The sequence below is a fragment of the Littorina saxatilis genome, linkage group LG11 (genome assembly GCF_037325665.1).
Source record: "Littorina saxatilis isolate snail1 linkage group LG11, US_GU_Lsax_2.0, whole genome shotgun sequence".
In the NCBI taxonomy this organism is placed as follows: domain Eukaryota; kingdom Metazoa; phylum Mollusca; class Gastropoda; order Littorinimorpha; family Littorinidae; genus Littorina; species Littorina saxatilis.
In genome coordinates, this window is record NC_090255.1 from 39676827 (window position 1) to 39696147 (window position 19321).

Sequence of the window (19321 nt, forward strand, 5' to 3'; positions counted from 1 at the left end):
AGTAGATTGGTAAGTGGATGACACTGCCCATCTGTTGACGTGGCTGTAACAACAAGGGTAGATTGGTAAGTGGATAACACTGCCTATCTTTTGACGTGGCTATAACAACAAGGGTAGATAGGTCAGTTGATGACACTGCCCATTTTTTGACGTGGCTGTAACAACATTGGTAGACAGGTCAGTTGCTGACACTGCTTATCTTTTGACGTGGCTGAAACAACATGGATTGATAGGCAAGTTGATGACACTGGCCATCTTTTGACGTGGCTGAAACAACAAGGGTAGATAGGTCAGTTGCTGAACATTGCCCATCTTTTGACGTGGCTGAAACAACAAGGGTAGATAGGTCAGTTGCTGAACATTGCCCATCTTTTGACGTGGCTGTAACAACATGGATAGATGGGTCAGTTGATGAGGCTGCTTCGTCCTCTTTCTTCTTCAAATAGCTCAAACGTTCAACGGCTGCCGGTCAGACACCTGTGGGTGGTAGGGAGCTGTTTGTGATAGGGTCAGACTGCTGTTGTCCTCTGGTATGCTCTTGCGAAGCGTTGAGTTCACATGGCAGGTTTTATAGGACTATTAAATTAGCGCACACTTACTCCTGTTTAACTGGTTTTGCTTTCGAAATTAATTCGACTATTTGGTGCGCTGGGTTGAATTCGCAAAATGTTTTGCTCCACTTATATCGCGATTCTAAAGACGAGCAAAGCAATAGTTTGCTTTCTTTGTGCCATACACATCTCTCTGTGCCTTCACCCTCGTGTTGTCACACTGATTGAAAAAACAATTGGAGTTGGGGTAAGGGGAGGGAAAGTTGGTTATTTGACGAATTTCTTAAATTGCGTTTCTGTCCTAACAGTCATAAACACAGAACTATATCTTGGTTTCTCCTGGATTCTTTTTTGTATTATTTTGTTATTTCCTTGCGTTGAAGCAGAAAAGGATACATCGGAAACTTGATAGCCTCGCTGTCTCTTTCCGCTATCTCTGTCTCTACGACTTTGTAACATAATTATGTGATAAATAGCCCAGTGATCTGATTGAGTTTACCTGAACACGTGTGCTTCTTCCTGTTAATGTTTAAATCCTCAAAGTGGACTGCAGGTGTTTGCTGGCAATAAATTGGACACACACGAAGATTGTGTTACGAAGCGAACCGCGGACTTCCTGTTCTTTTTCTTCTTTTTAACAATTTTAAAATCTTTTTTTGAATGCAGCTCTCTCTCTCTCTCTCGCTCTCTCTCTCTCTCTCAAATTATCGCTGTTTATATGCCCTCTCTCTCTCTCGCTCTCTCTCTCAGGCTCTCTCTCTCTCTCTCTTACAATAACCCCACCTTCTTACTAACAGTATATCTTCACTGCCGTCGTTCTTGCTTATACTTACAGTTATCGACGACAATGAGAAACCAAACTCGCTACCACCCCTATTACCCACCCTCACCCCCACACACACGCCCAGCCATACAAGACCTGTCTGAAGAAAAAGACAAAAGTTTGCAGACACATCAGAAAGTGTGAGAGCAAGATTCAGGTGGTGGTGGCAAAGTAACTCGGTCTGCCTCTCGGGACCTGGAAACAGACTGCATTTAACTGACGTTTCCTGGGAAAGGCACTGTGGGCCGGTACCCAGACTTGTCAGCGCCATGCTAACAGCGCTCCTCCGGGGAGCTTACTCCCGCTTGAGTGGTCGCCATCTAGGGTCTGGATCCTCACCTGTCACCGCCATACCAACGCTGCTCCCTGCGGGATCGTAAACCTCTACCTCCAACACAAAGTTGTGTTTTAAGTGAAACTGCTTTTCGATAAGTACGCCAGGATTGGGAGCCCTGACTTGTAAGCCTCGCGGTGAGACGGAGAGATGGAACGTACTCAAGGTTAGGGCATGTTGTCACAAGCTTTGTGTTGTAAAAAAAACTCTCTCTCTCTCTCTCTCTCTCTCTCTCTCTCTCTCTCTCTCTCTCTCTACCGGAAAATAGTCTGGGGGCTGGGGGGGGGGGGGGAGAAGAGACAGAGACTCTGAGAAAGACAGCCTCCGGCACAAAGAGACTCAGAGGAAGTGAAAGGTAGGAACAGAGATATACAGAAGAGGAGAGACAGCCAGCCAGACAGATAGAACAAAAGCAGTCAGAAAGAGGAGAAAGTATTAGATCGGTTTTGCCATATATCTTTATTGGCCTTACCTTTTTTTTTGGTGGGGGTGGTGGTTCCTCTACCGGAGGAACTTCCTCTGCCGGAGGAATTTCTTCCCCGGCCTCATTGAGAAGTGCCATGTCTCCTGGAACATCTGTAATATCGCCCGGTGGTACTTCTGTAATGTCGTCTGGTGGTACTTCTGTAATTTCCCCCGGTGGTACTTCTGTAATGTCGGCCTGTGGCTCGTCTGTAATTTCGGGTTCCGGCATGTTGGCCTGTGCAACGGTTGGCCACGGTTCGTCGATTCAAGCAAAGCAGTCGGAAAAAAAGCGGTGTGTTAGTAGCAGAAGAGAGACTGACTGACTGACTATTAGGGTTTAACGTCCTCTTAGACCAACTGGTCTATATTGGGACAGGTATTGGTAATACGTTGAAGTTATGGTGTGATACTTTGATTCGAACAAGCCCGCTGTGGCTGTCTTCTTCGACACACCATCATTGGGTTTGTCTCGTCAAAGTATCGAAATACGATCATGATAATCGGAGACGAGAGATGATGCATGCGTGTCTTCGTGTTTTCCAAGCCCTGAGACTTTCGCTGTGAACGTGGGATCTTTTTCGTGCGCATGTGTACACACGGGGGTGTTCGGACACCGAAGAGAGTCTGCACAAAGGTTGACTCCGAGAAATAAATCTCTCGCCGAACGTGGGGATCGAACCCACGCTGATAGCGACCAACTGGCTACAAAGCCAGCGCGCTACCAACTGAGCTACGTCCCCGCCCCAGAAGAGAGAGACAGAAAGAGGGAGACAGAGAGAGGGAGGGAGAGAGAAAGAGAGAGAGAGAGAGAGAGAGAGAGAGAGAGAAGAAGAAGAAGAAGAAGAAGAAGAAAGGAAAAAAGGGAAAGGAAAGTTTGATAGAAAAACAAACGCCATAAAATCAAGGCGAAAGGCAACTGACGAAGCCAACTCTTATTCCACCATAAAAGCATATAGAGGGGAAGAATGTGACTTTTGAGCTGAAAGCATGCAGTCAGACGAAATGGCCAGGACGACGGTCACTAAGAGGTGGGTGTAATTGTCGGGGATGGTAGTAGCCATGCGGTGAGTGACAAGCGAAACAGTGTGGAGCAGACACAACTTTTAATGGTAGGAACTGACAACCATGCTCTGACTGACGCTACCACAAAAACGGGGGGCCGGGAGATGAGGAGGGAGAAGGGGCTCGAATGGGGGACGGGGGAGAGAGCTGTGGGGGAAAATAGCGAAGGACTAAACAGAATGGAGGAGGAGGATAGAGTGGGTGGGGCTGGGGGTTGATGTGGAGGGGATGGACTAACCGAAGGACTACAAGCAGTGGAGCGGCAGAACTAAAGGGAATGGGCAAATGGAGGCAGTAGACGAAAGAGAGTGGGCCGGTGGAGGCGGGGGGGGGGGGGGGGGGGGGGGTGTGTGAGAAGAAGAGTTGTGGCGGGGCATGCGGCGGTCAGTGCCCTGTATGTGTGTCCCTGATGACTGTCATCAAGTCTGCCTCCCACAGCACGTGATATCGGCCTGCCTACCGCCACCATTCCTCTGACCTACTTCATGTACTGACTGACACTCCGCTCTCCTCCACACTGGTGGTGATGATGATGATGATGATGATGATGATGATGACGACGATGACAATGATGATGACAATGATGATGACACTGACGACGATGCAGATGATGATGATGATGATGACGATGCCGACGACTTCAATGATGATGGCGACGAGGACGACTACAATGATGATCAGGAGGACACCTTAGGTTTTGTTATTGACATATAAGATTCCCTCGCCCGCACCTTGCAAGCGAATTGTGTCGACAATTTTGAGATAAGTTTATTATCTGTATCATGTGTTTGTCGGTCTGCTTAAAAATTGGTGGGTCGATGTACTGTACATGTAACGTTTTGTTTTGTCATAATGTTCCAATAACCTACCATTCTGGGTTGCTTTGTTTTCTGTTTGTTTTCTATTGTTTGAAAATGATGAAGAAGAAGAGAATAACTTTACAACGCTCCTACCCCCACCTCCAATCCCCTGTCCGTTACTCGCCGCCAGTAGTCATCAAGTGAAACATGGACACGCGGCCCTCACTAGATCCCATAGTCCATGGATACAGTGTATGCAGACAGACCACAAGTACCTAACTCGCCTCTACCTCACGATCTCACGTAACAAATCATAATCCCCGCTCTTACTCCACCACCCTTAACTTATTCCGCACTGGACCAAATCTCACAACCGTTATCAAAATAAACTGTGCCAGAGGGTGTGAAAACTGTTTTGGCGGAGGGGTGGGGTTGGGTTGGGTGGAGGGTATGGAAACGACAATGAGGCTGAAACCGTGGAGGGGCTTTAACGGGTCTAGCCAAAAGAGGAAGCAAGAGATGCTTGATAGTGACGGGGAACAATAGCAGGGAACCAGTGGCAGTAGTGGATGAGACAACTGTAGGTATGGGGGGGAAGCCAGGATCAGTGGACTAGGCGCAAGATAGCGAGAAGTGGCCAAGTGGGCGAGAGGATGGAGGGGGAGGGAGAGGAAGGGGGGAGGGTTCATCCAGGCGGACAGAGATTCAGGAGGCAAAAAGCTTCAAAGAGCAAGGGGGACGGGGTCGGAATGAGACGAGTGGAGAGAAGTGGACGGAAGCTGGGAGGGAGGGGGGAGGGGGACTAAAGGGGGGGAAGGGGGTATCTAGGCTGCTGGCAGATGCTGTGGTCGATATCGCTGTCTGACCCTAAGGCCTGGAGCCGTGGTGACCACGCCAACCTCACCCTATCCCCACCAGCACCGCTACCACCACCACTCGGCTCAGTCGTCGTTGCTTCCATTCTTGGTGGACGCCACTTGAAGTTTACCCGCTCTCTTTTTTCTTCAGATGAAAGTCAGCACGAGGACAGTATCCAGAGCTGGACTCCAAGTGTAAACGATGGAGATCGACGAGAAGAAGAAGACAACGAGGACAGTGCGGTGTTCAACACAGGCTATCACAGTTCTCAGCCAGATGACAGTTCTGATGATCGCATTCCTCTCGCCCTTTGTCTAGTCATCGTCTTCTTTCTGGCCGATGTTTTGCAGCGTTGCTCCTTCTTCTCTGATGGAATTCGTCAAACAGGGTTCCCCCTGCTCTGACGCTGGCCAAAGAGCGAGAGCAGACGTTCTTCACAGCTGCATAGTTCTCCTGTATCCTCGGGCTGGGTGTCTTCGTTGTGACGTCAGAACCAGGCTCTTGAAGCCCGGTCCTAATGTATGCTGCATGCAGCGGAAAGCGGCTGCAAGCAGTGTGATGTGACGTGGGACTGACCCGGACATTGCTGTGGACAGCGATAGTGGCTGCGCAAGCTTTGCCACGAGCACTAGAATGCGACGGTCTTGAATTATTAGTCATTTTTGTTTCTAGAAGGCGCTTCCGGAACTTGACGTCATCAAGCGTGACACAATGTTCCTTGGAACTAGGCTTCGGTCTTGATTTGTTGTGCTGTTGTAAGGGCTTGGTAAGGTAAGATAAGGTAAGGTAAGGTAAGGTAAGGTAAGGTAAGGTAAGGTAAGGTATCATAATAGTCCTGTGAGGTTACCCTCGTGGACATTTGGGTTGCTTTCTCCCTGAAAAGCGAACTGCCCCACAGTACGCGCTATCCATTTTAATTTATTTGTCCCGCATGCGTATGTTCATGTTTCAGAAGTAGCCTACTGCTGGCGCATGTACCGTTATAAAGAAGCAGCAGCAGACAACATGATTTACCATCACATGCATGTAGGCTAATCACAGGTTACAAAGTTGCAGCGACTGGCATTCAGGAAGATTGGACCTGGGACCAATTTTCAGAGGCTGCCAGCATTGAACATGGACACAGAGTATGAGGGACCCACAACAATAGGGGAAGGGCACCTAATATGGACCACTTATTGTTTATTGCTGATAACTAGCTTATTTTTTTGCGAAGACGTTTCATTTTGTGGTTGGGCCGTTGGTAGTCCTTCTCTCTTAGGTTAACCGTTAGGCCTAATTAGAGTGAATTAGCTTTGATAGACATTCAGCAAAAATTAAATAGAGAAAAAAATCGCAAATGGCCCATATTAGGAGCCTGGGCGCCCAATATGGACCAGTGAAGAGGCCTTCACAAATCACTGTAAAAAGCCCCCTATACTTCAAAATAACATGATACAACTTAATGTGCAAGTTAGACTAATTAAAATATGCTTTCGATTTATCTGTTTCGGGTTGATGAGAGCATTATTTGAAGCACACCAGGAAACCAAAGAAGCTTATCAAAAACAGAGTGAAAATAAGTGAAATGATCAACTTCCACAAAAAGAAGACTAGGCCTATTGATATATTTTTTTCGAATTCTCGAGGGCTAATTATCGGTTATTTTCAGCAAGCTTCTCAATGATTTAATGAAAATAGCCTTTAGCATTTACTTTCTTCGATTTGTTGAAGGTGGTCCATATTAGGGGACACACACATACTTTGATATTTTGCTATATTTTTTTGTTTGCAGTAGAAAGTCGGGGTCAACGTTGCTAAAATGTAACAAATACGGTCTTAGCTGTCATATATATATAGCAATTTTTGTGTGATCACAGCTTTGGCTGTGGGCAGAAACGAGTCCGTTTTAGGCGGCAAATTTAGAGTGAACGCTGCCAAAAGTGAATAAAAGAGAAAAAGCCTAACAGTTGTGAGATTTCTGTTTCTGCAATTGTTTTGACATGTGCAAGTTATCCAGAGAGGGTGAATACAGCGAATGGAATTGTTTTCAGCGCTCTAGAAAAATTGTATAATGAGTCGGGTTTTGTGCCCCTGAAAGAAAAGCGACGTCGCCATAAACTCTTGCTGTATTATAAAATTGTAAATCGTTTAACCCCAGCATATTTATATTCCAAACTGCCGGTCCTGGTTTCCGATGTAAATCCTTACCACAGACGACGCCCTCTTGAACGTAAGGTTCCATTATGCAGAAGTGAGTTATGTAAATCTTCATTTTTTTCCTTTAACGACAGCTTTGTGGAATAATCTTCCAGAAAATATACAACAAACGTAGTCAATTGGTGAATTTACACGATTTTTGTCCAATGGAGATGTTGTTGTTCCACAGTATTATTATTTAGGCAACCGCAAGGCACAGGTATTTCACAGCAGGTTGAGATTAAATATGAGCGATTTGCAACAAGACCTTGTTAACCGACACCTCTCTGATAATTTAGAGTGCACGTGTGGAGTACGCCCGGAAGATGCTGAACACTTTTTGCTACATTGTCCAAAATTTAAAGAACATAGAATCATTTTATTCAATAGTCTGCCAACGCACGTTCTGGACTGAAAAACACTTTTGTTTGGAAATACTGATTTAACTATATTTTTGAACAAGAAAATATTTTCTGTTGTACAAGATTACGTTATGTCAACTGATCGCTTCGGCTGATATTATATTATATAGCTATTCTGATGAACACGTGGGGGAATTCGGGGACTGTGACTGGATGGTCTCTTCCGATCATCAAAGCATAATGCTACGGAAGTCGGCCATTTTTCTCAATATCCAAAAGCATATTGTCAATAACAAAGACGCATGGTTCCGGTTTCTTCCACGTGTATAAAGTACACGCATACCTCGCCAGGTTTGTTTCTGTGACTAGTCGACAGACGATGCCATTTGCTTTGTGTGTGTTTTTGTTGTTGCTTACTGTACATGACATACATTACGTGTAAAATCCAGTTCTTTAACAGGCAACAAACCTTGCAAATTTCCAGAAGCTGCAATCTGAAGCGACCTATCTCTGATTCTAGCAGACGATCTCTCCAATGTTTAACACAAAATCAGCAAACTCTCCTGTCACATAGAACGTCCATTGTATAGTGCAATGTTGAAATGAAGTTACTGGTCTGAAACATTTAGTCGTTTCTTCTGAGACAATCCTTGTTCTCTTATCATCTACAGATTTACCGCAGTCTTCACCACGCGAATTCCCAACAGAAGTCAGACTTTCGAACATACAATATACGTAGGCAAGCATGATACGTCATGACGTCATATGATTCCTAGCATATTGACGTAATGCTAAACATCCGGTCATCTCGAGTTTTCTCCGTAATACATGTCCGTGGGTTTTTCAATGTTCGGTTATTTCCGTGGCTTCATGCGGAAAGGGAACCGTCGTCTGCAATCAACGACATGGACCATTCTGGTACTTGTTGCTGACAAAAACATGATTTTAACACAAAATTTAATGTCAGAATAGCTATATAAACGCTATTGTGTTTTCATCGTAGCAATAGGGTCCGATATTTAGACTCGAACAAGTATAATGCGACTCGTCTTCGACTCGTCGGCATTATACTTGCCTCGTCTAAATATCGGGCCCTATTGCTACGCTGAAAACACAATAGCTGTTAATATTGCTATTTCATATGTTACGTGGATTGCCATTGGTCAATTGGGCAAAACTGAGCTCATTGTAAAAGTGATATCGACGACATTTCCGTCGATATCAGTTTTGATATCGACGACCTCTTTATTGCTTCCCCACTTCAAAAACAAAAACACCTAAATTTAAAAACAAACAAATATATATGAAAATGTAATGATCCCAGAATTTAGTTGAGCAAGTGACTAAAGACTTTTTGAAAGAAAAGACATTTTTAAATACTGAAAAGTACAAGAAAAGAGTGAACAAAAAGAAATAATAATCAGAGGGAGGGATATGGAACAGCAAAAACTGAGACAAATACTTTTGTAATTTCTTTACAGTAAATACAAAATGTCCAGAGAATTAGCATTATATCTAACATTGACTGACTGTGTGATGATATCTTCTGCTATTGGTCTGTTTCGACAGTGATATCAAAATCTCGACCTCCTGTCTCGATTTTGATATCACTGTCTCAACAGACCATAGCAGAAGAAATCATCACACAGTCCGTCAATATTGGGTAAACAGTGACTGCAATAGATGTAGCAAAGCTCTCTCTCTCTCTCTCTCTCTCTCTCTCTCTCTCTCTCTCTCTCTCTCTCTCTCTCTCTCTCTCTCTCTCTCTCTCTCTCTCTCTCTCTCTCTCTCTCTCTCCATCAACCCTGATTGATCATATTTACACTGATAGTAAGAATATCGTTGCAAATGCAAAAGTAGTGCGTTCCAGTTTTAGTTACCATCATTTTTTGCTCGATTTCTCTTAGATTGCCAAAATCACGTCATAAAGGCCACACAACAATCGAATACAGAAGTTTCAAGTATTTTGATGAATCTGCCTTTTTCTTTGACCTTAACCAAGCCCCATTTTATAGCGTATTCAATTGCAGTGACGCAGAGGGCGCTTGCAATATTTTTCATCATATTTTGTGTTCAATAATTGATAAACACGCACCACTACGTCAGCATAGAGTGAAACATCCCCAGCTCCCCCCTTGGTTAACCTCAGACATTATCGAGGCTATGGCGATGCGTGATTATTTTAAAGAGCGCAACATGAAAACAGAGTATAAACTGCAAAAAAATAAAGTTTTGGACACAGTGAGACAAGCAAAGGCAGAATATTTTAATAAACTGATTTCTGAAAAAAAAAGGATACAGCTACAATCTGGCGAGCAGTGAATGAAATTCTTGATAAATCTAGGAAGGGATCAACCAATTCTCATTCACAAATATCTCCAAATGATTTTAACAAACACTTCATTTCGCTAGCAGACAACCTAAAATCTTGTCTCAATCAGAATGATTCCCTTGATACGGATGATTGTTTTGAAAAATTAAAAACATTCTGTGGACAAAAGTTGACTCAAACTGACACGTTTTCTATTCCTCCAATCTCAGTGCACGAGATAGGAAAACTGGTAGAACAAATGGCGAATAAGAAGTCAATGGGTCCAGACAAGATTCCAGTCAAGTTGCTAAAACTTGCTTTACCTTACATTGTCGATTCCCTAACTTATGTTTATAACCTAAGCATACAACAAAACGTGTTCCCTTCTATTTTAAAGTGTGCAAAGGTATTACCACTTCCAAAAAATAAGGATCTTACAGACCCAAACAACTTTAGACCTATTTCCCTCTTACCTGTTCTTTCTAAACCCTTAGAAAAGCACATACAAAAACACCTACTGGCATATATGGAACAAATGAATCTGTTTCATCCTTTTCAGTCTGGATTCCGCTCTAAGCATTCCTGCCACACCGCCTTAAGCTCTTTATGCGAGACTTGGCTGTCAGCAATAAACAAAGCAGAAATAACGGGAGCGTTGTTTTTGAACTTTAAGAAAGCCTTTGACCTAGTAGATCACTCACTTCCACTAAAGAAATTAGAGTGCTATTTAAAAGACGACTCCGCCTTTGCCTTTTTTGAATCGTATCTTTCAAAACGGAAACAGTATGTATCCATTAACTGTAAAACTTCGTCAAACGAGTTTGTCAGGAGTGGTGTCCCTCAAGGGTCTGTATTAGGACCTATCTTGTTCTGTATTTATATAAATGATTTACCCCTTCATGTGTCCGATGAGAAAGTTAAATGTGAGTTCTTCGCGGATGACTCTTCTGTTCACACCAGTCAAACATCTTTGGAATCCGTCACGTTCACACATCATTCGTGAATGAAATGTCTTGTTCGATTGTTATTTTGTTAAACATTTTGAACTAGTGTTAACGGATGTGTAGCTGATCGGAGCAACTTTATTCCCAAATGAAAGGTATAACTATGTCAATGTAATTTTGTAATTTTTGAGTTCTCCTTATGTAATTCCTTAAATGCACATTGTGTTGCATTCCATACAATGTATTTCTGTATTTTATATGATTGAATTTATATTTTTTTTAATGTGCGTCTGTCTTTATGTGTTGTATAAAGGACAGGTTGGAAGAATAGGCTTTGCCTAAAACCTTTATCCTTTTGTAATAAAGTTCTGAGTCTGAGTCTGAGTCTCTCTCTCTCTCTCTTTTTTTTATTTGTATAAAATATGAAATATTTTGAAAGAAAAGGGTTGAAGTTTTTACTTGTTCGCCATGTCTTGTTATCAGAATGTGTATTGATTATCAGTTTTAGAACGTGTCCAGAAGCAGTCTGCTTGTTAACGTTCTTAATGTTGTTACTGTTTATAACGTGTATACAAGAAATTAATTTTTAAAAAACACGCTTAAACCAACAGGAGGTGGTCCATATTAGGAGCCGGTCCATATTAGGAGCCCTTCCCCTACTCTGAACCGGGTATTTCTCGAGTGATGTGTGCATCATTCTACGTGGTTAAAGTGGGGGGGGGGGAGGGGGTTGGTGTCAGACCGTTATGCCACGCGTAGGTCCACACTCAGCCTGTTGTTAAGGTGCCTTCAGTGGACTGTACATTATATAGTACGGCTGTTTCTGTCTTTGTGGGTATGAGCGCGCGATTTCACTCACCTGTACGTGTGTGTGTGTGTGTGTGTGTGTGTGTGTGTGTGTGTGTGTGTGTGTGTGTAGTGTATGTGTGTGTGTTTGTGTGTGTGTGTGTGTGTGTGTGTGTGTGTGTGTTTGGGTGTGTGTGTGTTTTGATGTTGTTCTTGGGGGGGGGGGGGGGGGAGGGGGGGCAGAAGTTGCTTGAGAAACCCACGAAGGCTTGTCGGCTTTATGTGTCTGCACGTCAGCTTGTCACTGAGAGAAGGAGACAAGAAACCAAAATCAACCACAGTACATCGCAACTAAGGCATCGACGACCACACACACACACACACACACACACACACACACACACACACACACACACACACACACACACACACACACACACACACACACACACACACACACAAATATGCTTTATACTTGCCAACAACTGATTAGTTTCACATCGCCTTTGGGTTCTGTTTCCTGTTATGTTTTACGTTTTCTTCTTCAACTTGAACTGTCCTCATTTCAGTGGAACAAATATTTAAAAAATGTGTTGTAAGATTTTGTTTTTAATACTGTCCTCATTTCAGTGGGACAATGTTTCTAAAAATGTGGTAAGATTTTGTTTTTAAAAATGTCCTCATATCAGTGGGACAACTTTTCTAAAAATGTGTTGTAAGATTTTGTTTTTAAAAATGTCCTCATTTCAGTGGGACAACTTTTCTAAAAATGTGTTGTAAGATTTTGTAGTCAAAAAAAGTTTGGTAAGTAACAGAGAACCATGCCTGAATAATTTAAAGACAAATAAAGTTCTTCAAGCAGGTCATTAAGACGATATCATATTTCACTGAGAACGTACCAATCCTGAAACAGGACGTAAGCCTGTTTCCTCATAAATTGGATGTTGATGTAGAAGAGGCAAGACTCTGTAGCGACCTTGTCCCGAGATGGGCACACACCCACGTAAAGACAGGAAGGGTGGACAAACTACAAGAAATGGAAGAATGGAGATATACCGGGGGAAACAGGAACACAGCCAAGTGAAGTAAAGAATGACGGACAGAGAACGCGAAAGATGAACTCGAACACAAACGAAACATAGACCTGGATCATGGAAAGCTCGATAAACGTTTCTTCATTCATAGAACTTTCAAAGTTTAACCTTAATTCACTAATCAGTGAACATGGTGGTTATAAATACAGAAGTAGTACCTCAGAATAAGTACGTCAACAGCAGACAGCTCACAGACTTACTTCCGTGGACTGAAGATGGTTTTTCGGAGATGTACACCAGCATTGTAAAGTTACCGCTGCGCTATAAGATCTGTCCTATAGTGACGCTCAGACTTTCTGAAAGACAAGCTTTAGCACATACCTCAGAACTAGACCACGGTCCGGGGGTCCCAAAACGTGAGAGAGAGAGAGAGAGAGAGAGAGAGAGAGAGAGAGAGAGAGAGAGAGAGAGAGAGAGAGAGAGAGAGAGAGAGAGAGAGAGAGAGAGAGAGAGATGTCATACTACTTAGTAGTGTACATTCAATGCCGGCGTTCAGCAATGTACACCGCTGATGTCTTCAATAATGCGACTAGAAGACGTTTCCACCTGGGTCTTTATCCCCTCCCCCATTGACCTGTTATTGCAATTGTTAATTGCTTTTTACAAAGCATGATATATTCAACCAAATTTTGCCGACGTTTTTCGTTCTTTCTTTAATGTCTACTTCTGTCGAAGAAACTGTCCAGAAGTGGGAGAGGCAAAATCGTCAATGAAGCATGATTAGTTGCATTGGTTGCCAATAGCCTCGCTCGACTTGCAACCAACCTCTCAGCGTCTTATGTCGACTGTATAAACGTAGAATGGCCAACTTGAAGCCCATGTTAGGGCTACCGGCTTCTATGCTGTTCCCTTTGGACGATTTCCAGCCGATTCTACAGCGACCAACAACAACACAAACATAACAACCAGAACAACAACAAAACCGTCCAGAAACGCTGAAAATAGGTGGCAACACGTCTGGGAAGATTGTTTTCTTTTTTTTCTTTCCCAACAAATACCTCCCGAAATGTCTCTACGATGCGCAGCTCAGACACGATGACACGTCTGGCTGCTTCCCGTCTGTCAAACTGTCTGTCTGTCTGTCGACCTGTTTTTCCTCTCTGTCTGCCCGTCTGTCTGTCTGTCTGTTCTTGTTCTTTGTTTCTGCCTGTATGTCACAAGAGGGTTTGCTCCTATAGCGTCGGGTAAAGAATCAAGCTGCACAGTGAGTCGTGGTCAAAGACGTGACATTATCAGCAGCTGAGTCAGAGAGTACAGGGCAACAACAAGAAAGCCGCCTACATGTGGGGGAAGTGACATACACTGACGGCTCAGACAGGGGAGCAGAGACGGCTGTATGTCAGCGAGGTGCGACTAGACATGAGTGACATGTCGCTGTGCACTAATCTGACCGTCAGACAGTCTGGAACTGCTGTATGACGGCTTACTAGCGCCAAGACCTGAGGAAAGCCCGACCTCCTCTACAAAACGTTCCCTTCTGTGAATCAAAAAACAAGTCGCGTAAGGCGAAATTACTTCATTTAGTCAAGCTGTCGAACTCAGTCACGGGATGAAACTGAACGCACTGTATTTTTTCACCAAGACAGTACACCTTCGTCAATCCCCGCGTGAGGGAAATCGCTCACCTTCTACGTGCAAAACGTAGTGATATTGACACGCCAGATAAGCGCGGTAGCGTATTGTGCTAAGCAGGAAAGCGCGCTTTTCTGTATTCTTGTTAACTTTCTGAGCTTGTTTTGAATACAACCTATCATATCTATATGTTTTTGGAATCAGGAAATGATCACAAATAAGATGACATCATTTTTTTTTTTATCGATTTCTTACATTTTAATCGAAAGACTAATTATTCTATTTTCGTTAATTGTGATCACATTTTAAGAGTAAACATGACATATGTATATATTTTAGATTCAGAATGTGATGAAGAATACGATGCAATCAATTTTAAATCTGTTTGCGAAAAATCGATTTTTATGACAACTTTTAATGAGCAAACTCATGATTAATTACATTTGAAGCCTCCAAGCTGAAATGCAATACCAAAGTCCGGGCTTCGTCGAAGATTACTTGACCAAAATGTCAACCAATTTGGTTGAAAAATGAGAGCGTGACAGTGCCGCCTCAACTTTCACGAAAAGCCGGATATGACGTCATCAAAGACATTTATCAAAAAAATGAAAAAAACGTCTGGGGATATCATACCCAGAAACTCTCATGTAAAATTTCATAAAGATCGGTCCAGTAGTTTACTCTGAATCGCTCTACACACACACACACACACAGACACACATACACCACGACCCTCGTCTCGATTCCCCCCTCTACGTTAAAACATTTAGTCAAAACTTGACTAAATGTAACAAGAAAGGTAGGTTGTTGGAACCTTTGTTATTGACAAAACAATACATTCACGAATATATCGACCCAACGGTCTTTTAAGTGCACAGACAAACAATTAATAACTTTAAACACGAACACCTGATAATGTGTAATTAACACTTAATAATTAAGCATGATCACTTGATAATTACAATTTTTACGTGAAAATTAATAATTTTCAGTTCTGGCTCACTTCCAGACGGATTACTTGAGCCAAACCTGAAGGTTAATCATGGGGAAAAAAAGTATAAAATGTTACTACAGAATTGTAATTTTCTCGTGAAAATAAGTAATTTTCACCACATAATGGTAATTTTCACGTGAACATTTCAAGAATGTGGTTTTGGCACTAGTAAGCCGTCATACTGCAGTGTGGTCTGCATTGTGCTGTGCTGTTCGAACTGTGCTGTGCTGTGGTCTGAGGATGACGCCTCACGGCCCACTGACGTCCAGACTCAGACAGCACTAAGCCGCCAGACCACCAGACGAGGTCGCCGCATAAAGTATTGACGCAGCTCAAGGAAATGGGAGCACTTAGACAATAGCGCGGAGGCAGGTTGATTCCTGTGTCCTGCTGCGCTGTTTTTTATTTTTTTATGTCACACGTGATGCTCGTGGTGGTCATTTGTTGTCTGCTGCCACGTGCTGTGTTGCGCGCTCTCTCTGTCTCTGTCTCTGTCTCTGTTTGTGCGTCCCAAGGACAGATTGTTAAAAAAAGGCCTAGCCTCAATCCTTGTAAAATAAAGTTCAGTTTAGTTTAGTTCAGCTCCCTCTCTCTCTCTCTCTCTCTCTCTCTCTCTCTCTCTCTCTCTCTCTCTCTCTCTCTCTCTGACTCTCTCTCACACACACACTCTCTCTCTCTCTGACACACACACACACACACACACACACACACACACACACACACACACACATTCGTCTCCATTTTTTTCTGTCTTCAATTTACATGTATCTTATAACCGTAAATCATTTATGACAAAAAGTGTTTTCTATTCAGTTCATGTTTGTGCAAGAATGGGTTAGGGTACAGACACACAGGTACAAAGACAGGCGAATATGCCCGTAACGTTCATACCACCATGCAAAGTTCCATCGACTGGACTGTCGTAAGCCGCTCAGCCAGACAAAGGCGGGGAGACCAGGGGATCTTGGTCAACAGGTAATCAGGTCACAGGGACGTGTCCACTTATAGACCTTGTCCAACCATTGAATCGTTGTCTCGCTTGTGTCTTATGAGCGAGTTTCTGGACAATTTGTCAAATAAGGTTATTTTCTGTATTATCAGTGTTTGTCTTTCTGTCCATTAAAAAGACCGCTGGGTCGATGACCAGCGAACGTAACGTTTTGTTTTTTCATAAAATTGAATGTCCCAATAACATACCTTTCTTGGTTTTGTACACCCCCGGTATAGGGGTGTGTATAGGTTTCGCTCGATGTGTTTGTTTGTTTGTTTGTGTTCGCATATAGATCTCAAGAATGAACGGACCGATCGTCACCAAACTTGGTGAACAGGTTCTATACATTCCTGAGACGGTCCTTACAAAAATTGGGACCAGTCAAACACACGGTTAGGGAGTTATTGGTGGATTAAGATTCTACAAGGACTTATAGAGGGACATATTCATGGTCAAAGGGAAATAACCACACTTGTTAGCAGTGCCTGCTCAGTTGGTGGCAGTGAGAATGCTAAGGACGGGGGTGTTTTTCCTACCTCGGAGGAATTTCTTGTTTATTCTGAATTTTGGAACGTTGGCAGTTTACTTTTTACATTTAGTCAAGTTTTGACTAAATGTTTTAACATAGAGGGGGAATCGAGACGAGGGTCATGGTGTATGTGTGTGTGTGTGTGTGTGTGTGTGTGTGTGTGTGTGTGTGTGTTGTGTGTGTGTGTGTGTGTGTGTGTGTGTGTGTGTCTGTCTGTGTGTGTGTGTAGAGCGATTCAGACTAAACTACTGGACCGATCTTTATGAAATTTGACATGAGAGTTCCTGGGAATGATATCCCCGGACGTTTTTTTCTTTTTTTCGATAAATGCCTTTGATGACGTCATATCCGGCTTTTTGTAAAAGTTGAGGCGGCACTGTCACCCCCTCATTTTTAATCAAATTGATTGAAATTTTGGCCAAGCAATCTTCGACGAAGGCCGAACTTGGGTATTGCATTTCAGTTTGGTGGCTTAAAAATTCATTAATGACTTTGGTCATTAAAAATCTGAAAATTGTAAAAAAAATATTTTTTTTATAAAACGATCCAATTTTACGTTCATCTTATTCTTCATCATTTTCTGATTCCAAAAACATATAAATATGTTATATTTGGATTAAAAACAAGCTCTGAAAATTAAACATATAAAAATTATGATCAAAATTAAATTTCCGTAATCGTTTTAAAAACTATTTCATCTTATTCCTTGTCGGTTCCTGATTCCAAAAACATATAGATATGATATGTTTGGATTAAAAACACGCTCATAAAGTTAAAACGAAGAGAGGTACAGTAAAGCGAGCTATGAAGCACAGCGCAACCGCTACCGCGCCAAACAGGCTCGTCACTTTCACTGCCTTTTGCACTTGCGGCGGACTACGTTCAGTTTCATTCTGTGAGTTCCACAGCTTGACTAAATGTAGTAATTTCGCCTTACGCGACTTGTTTCTCGATTAGATTGGATTAAATGGAAAATCAGAAGCACAGATATATTTCGGGTATGTAATGAAAGAAGACTTTTCCCCAATTGCACAATCAAATAACATAACTGTATCTCGTTTTCCCAATTCTTAGTTTGACATTGAGCGCATGATATATTGGGGCTCCAATAATGCAAGAAGAAAATATAGCTTCTCAAGCGGCGTTGTGCTGTTAGCTTTGACGGATTAAATGTAAGAAAGGACTTATTTTGTGATAGAGGATGACTCCAGTGTTCAATATCTTGTCTTGCTGCAGTCACTCTCAGCGTTGTGAACAAAGGTTCTCTCTCTCTCTCTCTCTCTCTCTCTCTCTCTCTCTCTCTCTCCCTCCCTCCCTCCCTCCCTCCCTCCCTCCCTCCCTCTCTCTCTCTCTCTCTCTCTCTCTCTCTCTCTCTCTCTCTCTCTCTCTCTCTCTCTCTCTCTCTCTCTCTCTCTCTCTCTCTCTCTCTCTCTCTCTGGCTAATCTAATGTATATTATATTTGTCAAAAAGTATCCAAGAATTTGCTTCTGCTATCAAAGTCAAAGCAATATGTCGATATCGCAACACTAAAACTATTTTATCATGCCCACATCTTATCCCATATTAATTACGCATCAACTCTTTGGGATGGCGTCTCTGATATTCACATGAAAAAATTAAACTCTCTACATCGTCGGGCAGCTAAAATCATGTTAAATGGTCCACAATTATCAGCTGATTTGAAGTTAAAGAATCTAAACTACCTGCCGCTAGTTAAACAGTTACAGTTTAATAAGACTGTAATGATGTACAAAGTATATCATGGCGAAGTGCCCAACTATATTCAGGACCTATTTCACAGAGTCACCAAAAGGTACGGGTCTATCAATTTTCTACCACCAATACCCAGGATTGATCTGTTCAAAACTAGTCAAGCCTTCTCTGGCTCTATGGTGTGGAACTCCATTCCGTCTGTAATAAGATCATTAACCTCACTAAAGAATTTTAAACAAGCTCTGCATAATCATTATATATAGCTATTCCGAGGTTGATGAACACGTGGGGGAATTCGGGGGCTGTGATTGGATGGTCTCTTCCGATCATCAAAGCATAATGCTACGGAAGTCGGCCATTTTTCTCAATATCCAAAAGCATATTGTCAATAACAAAGACGCATGGTTCCGGTTTACCCACCTGTACCACACGATGTTTCACTGATCGACAACAGCATACACTGACAACTTGAAATTCTTCTCGGGAATGTTTTTCAGCTTTACAAATGTCGATAGCATACCCTTTTCTGCTAACTTCCCGATGAAACAGGACTAAACCTATTATTTTCTGTCCCTAAACACCACAAAATGCCCAAAGTCGAAAGATGTAGTACAAACAGGGGAGTACAACGGAACAGCCGTTTTTATGTGCCTGTGAGCTTAGTTCATAGTTGCCGACTGACACAAATTTTCGCATTCGGCTTTTCTTATCTCGTAACTCCACACTAAATACCCCACTTCCCCTCTGAAGTATTGATGTACAACCCATGGCACTAACATTCATGTAGTCGTTTATAACTGAGGTTGAAAAATTCGCTTCATGACGAGACAAGTATAAATGCCATTCACCCAAACTGGAAACGTCGCTGCCGTCTGCTCGCTTTGTACGGATTAGCTGTTCTCTTTTCCTCCCCTTGTTGCATCCTAGTTCTTCAGTTGTTTCTAGTTTTCCGT

At 42.7% G+C, this 19321-nt stretch overlaps 1 protein-coding gene across 2 annotated transcripts in view; it reads right to left on the bottom strand.

The window, feature by feature from the left end:
- LOC138980436 (leucine-rich repeat protein lrrA-like) overlaps positions 1–19321 on the bottom strand; it is a 134006-nt gene that overhangs the window by 41408 nt on the left and 73277 nt on the right. The window contains exon 2 of one of the 2 annotated variants that reach the window (XM_070353315.1): positions 2181–2408. The exons of the other annotated variant lie outside the window; for it this stretch is intronic. Coding sequence (XP_070209416.1) covers positions 2181–2402 — 222 coding nt within the window. The 5' untranslated portion in view covers positions 2403–2408. The remainder of the gene's footprint in view (positions 1–2180; positions 2409–19321) is intronic. 2 annotated transcript variants of the gene reach the window in all.